The sequence below is a fragment of the Benincasa hispida genome, chromosome 4 (assembly GCF_009727055.1).
Source record: "Benincasa hispida cultivar B227 chromosome 4, ASM972705v1, whole genome shotgun sequence".
NCBI lineage: Eukaryota > Viridiplantae > Streptophyta > Magnoliopsida > Cucurbitales > Cucurbitaceae > Benincasa > Benincasa hispida.
The window spans coordinates 9,231,332-9,239,436 of record NC_052352.1 but is presented as its reverse complement, the minus strand read 5'-3'; the positions used below and the strand labels follow the sequence as shown (position 1 = coordinate 9,239,436).

The 8,105-nt window shown below is 29.3% G+C and overlaps 1 protein-coding gene across 1 annotated transcript; it reads left to right on the top strand.

The window, feature by feature from the left end:
- The first annotated feature begins 5,284 nt into the window (after window positions 1–5,284).
- On the top strand, window positions 5,285–6,380 carry LOC120075135 (ethylene-responsive transcription factor RAP2-1-like). Its single transcript, XM_039028309.1, has one exon. It carries the CDS (start codon window positions 5,698–5,700, stop codon window positions 6,127–6,129), a length of 432 nt encoding a protein of 143 aa, XP_038884237.1. The 5' UTR covers window positions 5,285–5,697; the 3' UTR covers window positions 6,130–6,380.
- Window positions 6,381–8,105: the final 1,725 nt, after the last annotated feature.

Genomic DNA, 8,105 nt, shown 5'->3' with positions numbered 1-8,105 from the left:
AAATAATATTTATATACATTATATAGAATTAATATTGATATGTGAAGAAAGAATGTGAATATTTTAATAATTCGTAAGAATCTAAAATTCATTCTTTAAATCAAACCATATGGTGGGAGGCAATAATGAACAATGATAATGATGATCACCAAACTAATAATGGTGACACGTCTCTAAATAAATCTTAGTTTTGTTTAGTTTAGGTGCCGCCTCACCAACAATGCAATTATTAATTACTTTAATAATCTTATTATTATTATTATTATTATTTATGAACTAATAAAAAGGAATTAATATTAATAGTCTATTCTTAAGAAAAAAAAGAATTAATATTATTAATTAGATTCGTTAATCTCAACCCGCGCTATTTGGTATGCCACATCCACGTACGTCCATTATTAAATTTGGATGATAAGAATATCTCATCCAAATGTATTTGATTAATAATTCAACTATTATATTTAAAAAAGATTTAAATTATAAAAAATGTAGATCAAAGAAATTTAATTTTAAAAAATAAAATAAAAAATCATATGATTACTAAATGAGGCCTAATTATTTAATTATTTTAGTTTATGAATTTTATTATTGAAATTTTTTAATAAAAATGTATTATACTTTGAGAACGATATTCTTATAGTACAACAAGTGGATATTAGGGATGACCATTTATATCGTGAAAATCGAATCGAACCGAAAATTTAGTGAAACTGAAAATTGTATTTCGGTTCGGTTTAAAGAAAATTTGGAACCGAGTTAATTCAATTTGATTCAATTTCAATTTCGAAAATCAAATTTGAAATCGAATCCAACCGTTTTTAACTAATTTATTTATTTATTTATATATTTATATATTTCAAAAAAAAAGAAAAAATCGAATTTAAAACTGAATCATTTTTAATTTAAAGAACAAGAGTGAATTTAAAATTGAACAGAACGAACCATTTTTTAATTTTAATACATATATTGTTTTTAAAAAAATATCAAAGTCGAATTCAAAATCGAACCAAACAACATATATGCGGTTTGATTCGTTTTCGTTTGAACCAATAAATCGGTTCAGTACCACCCTTAGTAGATATGGAGATGTTTATAACCTTTATAACAATGTTTCTTTAGTCATGACCTCAAAGTGAACTTTATTTTAAAAACAATAACTAACTAAATGAAAAAGTTACTTGATTATTTCTTAAGTCCCATTTGGTAACTATTTTGTTTTTGAAATTTGGCCAAGAAATCAACTATTGTATTTAAGAAAGATGCAAATCATTATAACAAATGAGTAAAAAATTTACTGAAAACAAAAAACAAAATGGTTACTAAACGAGTCCTAAATTTTTAATTTTTGGTTTTTAAAATTTTAAAATGTACCTTTTTAGTTTCTAAATTATAAGAATAAAAAGAAGTAAATAGATTGGATATTTAAAAATGATATATATACATAAAAGTGTTGTGAACTTGAGGAGTAATGAGAACACGGATACCAATAAAATATAATATTAAAATAAATAAATAATAAAATAAATAAACATTAAAAGAAATTAAACATAATATATAAATAAACAAAATAAAATAAGTTAGCAAAATATAAAATAAGAAATTTTTCTATATTCTCCACTTTCACCAATTTTTATGGAACCCAATGTGTGTCTTCCAAAAATTCACTAAATGCCACTATTTATAGGCAATTTGGAAAGTAGGAGGTGGATTACATAGACATTTAATAATGTGTAATATTGAGACACATGAACAACATTTTGAAAAATGGGAGCATGACACATGATCAATGGACACTAAGCATCTAATAAGCATATATTATCATAATATTTATAATACTCAAAAGATATCCATTATATGTATGAAATATGTCTCATTAAACCTTATTAGGAAAAAAACCCAATGGGAAAAAATCTTAATGAAGGGAAAAGATTATATATTTCATATAATTTATACTCCTAAAAAATATATTTATTTCCTCTTATGGAAACATCATTTGAGATCTCTAAGTCGCCGCATTCCAATGTTATGCACCAGGTTTTCAAAGATTGCGGTAGGTAATGCCTTTGTAAATAAGTCTGTGAGGTTATTGAACAAATTTGTTATATAGTGATATCACCATTTCGTCTTTCGTTTCGTTTCCTTTTAGTTTGTTTCGAGAAATATATTGATCAATTCCGATTCTTTCTTTTTCTATTGATTCTTTTCCGATCGAGATGTATGGATCCATGGGCCTATGTGTCTATATAGATCCTATTCATGGATTTAACGAAAATGTGCAAAATCTCTATTTGCCTCTGCCATGCTATGAGTCTCTTCGTTTTAAGAATGAGTGATTGCCCTTCTCCGACCCTTACTGCCCAACCGGAGAGCGGACAGCTACTGCATTCCATTCATTTAATAAAAGCCTAAAATCTTGGGATATTAATTGGTGGAATACTGGTCAATCCAAAATTTTTTTGAATGATATTCAAGAAAAGAGTATTATAAAAAAAGTTATAGAATTAGAGAAACTCTTTCTCTCAAGATCAAGGGGTATAAAAGTTTTGGTGAAATATGTTTTGTTTTATCTACTTTAATATATTCTCATTTGATTTGGGATATACATGTTGTGTTATCTTCGTATAATATCGTTGATATTTACTAGAAGACAAACCATATGTTCCACGAATGTACTGGGTCATTGATCTTAGCCATACACATTATCAACTAACCTCGTGAATTGCAAGAATTTCAGCATGTTTTAAGGAAGTAGCCGTTGTGGTTTGTTTCACTGACCGCCACGATACAACAGTTCCTCCATGTGAATAGATAACCTGTTTGAGATATGTGACCCATTGGTTCTTGCCTAGTCATTCCACATCGGAAGCCTTTATTTTCAACACTTTTTGAACTCTTATCTTGTGGAGCATTTCCTTTATTATTATCATTTTGTGTGGTTCTTTTGAAATTTGAATGATTAGAATGACTACCACGAAAATAATAATTATTTCTTCCTCTATTACGGTCACAACCTCGACATCGACCAGATCACGACCTCGACCACGATTATTACTAAAATTCACAGCATTCACTTTAAGGAATGGTGTCGTTCAGGTTGGTCGAAATTCATGATTTTCATCAATAACTCGTTATTTTGTTCGGCCACGAGAAAATATGAAATTTGTTCAAAATATTTCTCTTGATATTGCTGCTGCAGGAACATATTCAAGACATGCAATGTATAAAATATCTTCTCTAACATATCAACATCAGTAATTTTCTCTCTGCATAAAACACTTTCAAACTGATTTTAAATAATGCGGAGTAGTAATCACTTACTGATTGAAATTTTGTAGCTCCAAGTGCATCCATTTATAACAAGTTTTAGGAAGAATAATTGTTTTTCAATGATCATACTTCTCTTTCAAAATTTTCCACAAGATACAAGGATCTTGTATTGTAAAATATTTCATTTTCAATCCATGGGGATGATGACGAAGGAAAATCATAGCTTTTGCTTTGTCTTGATTGAATGTCGTATTTTTTTCTTTAATAGTCTCTCCAAGATTCATAGCATCCAAGTAGATTTCAGCATTAAACACCCATGACAAATAATTATTATCGTTAATATTAAGGACGAAAAATTCTAATTTGTGAGATTTTTCATGGCAGTACTATCATAAAATATTGTATTTATATTAGAAATTTAATAGATATTAAATATACAAAATAACATTAAATTTATTAATTATAACGAAGAGGAAAAAACCGATATATCTTTAGGATCTACCTTTAAAGAGGAAAACAATAGGAATTTGTACTGATAACGTGTTGTGAACTTGAGGAACACAACGAGAACACATATACTAATAAAATAGAATATTAAAACAAATATAATATAATATAATAATAAAATAAATTAAACATAATATATAAATAAACAAAATAAAATAAATTAGAAAATTATAAAATAAGAAATTTCTCTAAATTCTCCACTTCATCTAATTTTCATGAATTTTGTTGAATATATGTATCTTTCAAAACTCACACAATACCACTATTTATAGGCAATTTGATAAATATGAAGTAGGTTACATGGATATTAATAGTGTGCAATATTGAGACATATAGATAACATTTTTGAAAATGAGAATATGGTATATAATCAATGGATACGACATATATTATCATAATATTTATGATAGAAAATGATTTGTAGTCTAAAGTTTTGCCAAAAAATGACGCATAATTAAGTTTTTAAGTACCAAAGGAAAGAGGAAGAGAAAGAGTTGCCGTAAATGAGGTTCCATTTATCTTCATTGCGTGGATGAAAAGCCATTCCCTATCTCTCTCTCTATCTCACAATCTCTCCCATCCACCAAGCAGCACCGACCTTTCTCTCTCTCTCTCTCTCTAAAATTATATATATATATATATATATATATATATATATATATTTATTTATATATATTATAATACCCACTTGTTTTTGTGCGCAAACAAAGGGTTATGAATGTTACGATATGATTGATAATTCATTAATATCTTGATTGTAATTAAATTTATTTTCACCATTCTATTAAACTTAATTAAAAATAATGAAATACATGTCAATTAATTTTTTTCTTTTTTTTAACTCTCCTTATCATTTTCATGGATCTTATGAACAAATAAAATAATAATAATAATAATAATAATAATGGAGCCATCTTCCTTCTAATTAACCATTAGATATCTTATCAAACTATAATGTTAATATAGATGTTCATGTGTAAATTTGGACTAAGAATATTTGACCTTATCCACATGTATTTTACTAAATTTATTGATTAGAAAAGATGTGATATTCAAAAATAGAATAATGTAAACATTGGTGTTGTACTTGTCACACTGTTTCTGATGCTTATGTTAGTTTAGAAATTTGAGATGTAACGAAGAATCAAGGTTAACATACTCTAAGTCAAGGTTGGACCCATGAAGGTTTTGACTCGTGATTCATCTTCGTTCAGTATTTCAATACTTTTGAATCTCGTTTTTAATAATAGTGAATTTAGCTTGTTTTTCATGAAAATTCAAATTTATCCTTAACCATAGAAAAATTGTTCCAACCTTCCTTCGTGGTGACATATAATAGTAGGCATGATTTTGAATTAAAATTGGTTTGTGTGGATTAGAGCATTGCGTTGTAAAGGCGCAAAGCAAAATTTGGGAAATCCTAATCCACAATGTCCTCTCCCCTCACATGCTTGACACACCCTTTTATGTTTATGTTGGATTCTCATTTATTTATTATCCCTTATCCTCCTATGCTTATGGATGCTCTAAAAACTAATTATGCAATTTTCCTTACCTTTATTTTCTTTCTTTTTTAAAAAAAATTGTTAGATAGACAGACAGAGTGACAGACGATTGAATTTGTCGGCCATCTTTGGATTTGTCCCTTCACCCTTCGACGACGTGGTGGCCGTCATTAATTCTCTAAATTCACACTCCCTTCCTCTTCTTTCTCCGCCCACATATAAATAAACTAACACATAAACATCATACCTTCCCCTATCAAACGCCGACCCCTCCAATTCTAAGTCTTAAGTCTTCTCTCTCTGCGGTCTATTTGGTTGGGTTTCGCAGTTTTACTCACTCTCCCTGACTTGGTCTCTTTCTTCTTCTTTCTATATCCTATGGCTGTATAATTCAACTCAAAATCAAGCCTCTGATACCATGGAAGAATCTGTAGAGACGACTATTCCAGAGAAGCGCAAGCAGCAAACAGGGCGGCAGGAGAAGCCGTACAGAGGAATTAGGATGAGGAAGTGGGGAAAGTGGGTAGCCGAAATCAGAGAGCCAAACAAGAGGTCCAGGATTTGGCTTGGTTCTTACACGACCCCTCTCGCCGCCGCTAGAGCCTACGACACCGCCGTGTTTTACTTAAGAGGCCCATCCGCCCGCCTCAATTTCCCGGACCTGATCTTACAGGACATGGATCACCAGCTTCTTGACGTTTCACCTTCTTCAATCCGCAAAAGAGCGATTGAGGTCGGTGCCAGAGTCGACGCCGCCGCCCACCAAACTTCTCTCCGCCAATCCAAACCCATCTCCGACAAACCCGATTTGAACCAGTTTCCGGACCCGGAAAGCTCTGATGAAGATTGATTGTTGATCACTGTTTCATAGCCTTCTCCACTTCTTACTTTCCCCTGTTTTTTTTTCCCATGTCTCCCCTGTGTACTCCAAAAAGAGATTCAAATCGTTGGGGATTGTGGAAATTAAAATTTGAATGGACCCAATATGGTACCCATTCTTCATTTGCTATATATCTAAATATAGCTTCGAATTTGTAACAGGGGAGATGATAAAGCAAATTTGTTGATGGATCCCTGCACTAATCTATCTTTATTTTTTATTTCTCTGCATTATTTTCTTGTGATTGGTTTGGATTAATTTTTGTTTGAAAAAAATCTCCGGGAAAATGGGTGTTTGAAAGAGATGAAAAAGGACGAAAAAAGAGAAATAAAGGGAAATGCGGCGTTGATTGGTGTACAATTTGAGAAGAAAAAGAAGAAGAAGAAGATAAGGATGAGTTAGTATTTTGGGGGGCCGCCGTGTGGAGTCCACATATCGAAGGATAATGTCGCCGTCGCCGTCGCCGTCGTCATGGTGGATGTTTTGCTTGCGAAACGGAAACGGAAACGGAAACATAAAATTTCTTCTAGAAGGTCGGTGGTATATTTTCTTTTATATTAGTAGTTTTTATTTATTATGATATGGTTTACATTGGCAAAGGTGAAGGCTGACAACACAACAGTGGTTTTTTAACAAAATTTTTGGGGAGTTTTCCAAAGATTATAAATCCGACCGACCATTTGGCACTTAGCTGGCAATGTCAATTTTATTTTTGTTATTTTATTGGTTCATCTATTATTATAAGAGCAATAAAAGATTTTTAAAAAAAATATTAAAAATATTAGGTGACAACAATTTAGGATGCACCAATTAAGACAACACTTAAATTTTTCTCTTATTATAATTTAAAAAGAACTCCCACAATTATCTTTAGATATTCTATCATGACTAGCTAATTGTTAGCAAAAATAATATAATTCTTATAGGTTGATGTTTCAAATTTGGCCCTCACCTTTATTGAACTCAAAGATCTAATTGGTTTTTTTTTTTTTTAAGACTTTATTGTTAATTTCCATTGATGGTGAATAATAATTATTTGTCACATTGCCAAGGTTTCATGGATAACAATTAATGCCCCTTTGATAATTTTATGATTTTTTTTTAGTTTTTCAAAATTTAGCTAAACTTCAACTCTTTACCTATGGAAGATGAAAACCAGGATTAGAAATTTTGTAAAAACAAACAAAAGTTTTAAAAACAAAAACAAAAAAATAAAAATTAAAGAATTAAATGATTATCACATCTACCTTAATTTTAGTACTTTATTTATATAAATTGGGTTAGTTTCTTCCTAATCTTTTTGATATTTCTCACATTTCTTTAATGCATATTTGAATTCCTTACTATTTTTTTAAAGTTTAAAACTATATTTCTTAAATGATTAAAAGTTAGGCTTAAACTTCTGGAAACAATTTGAAAAAGAAGATAACCCCCCAAAAAAGAAAAAAGATTATGAAAATATTATTATTATTTATAAACTAGTATTTTAAAGTTACAAATTAAACAATTATCAAGATGGTTCAAAATATGATAATGAAATTTTCTAATAAATCAAAACTTGTTCAGGATGTTCTTAAAGAAATTAAATCTTGTTGAGGTAGGTAAGATATGAATTGCTTTTTTTTTTTTTTCTTACTTTGTTTTAATTATTAAATTTTATAAATAATTTGATATATTATAAACATGATAAAGGAACAAGTTCATGAGAAAAGTTAGTGAGAGCTAAAATTTGAATATCTTTAGATCTCATTTGATAATTATTTTGTTTTTTAAAATTAAGTCTATGAACACTACTTCAAATTTGGTTAAGAATTAACCCTACAAATTATTATAAGAATTGTGGATTATATAGGCTTTATTTTAAAAATACAAAAACAAAAAAACTAAATGATTACCAAATGGGACCTTGGTTATATAAATAAAAAATAATAATATGATTAGATAAG

Bases quoted from the DNA above. Each gene is read 5' to 3' on its own strand.
- LOC120075135 (XM_039028309.1), top strand. From the start codon at position 5,698: ATGGAAGAATCTGTAGAGACGACTATTCCAGAGAAGCGCAAGCAGCAA.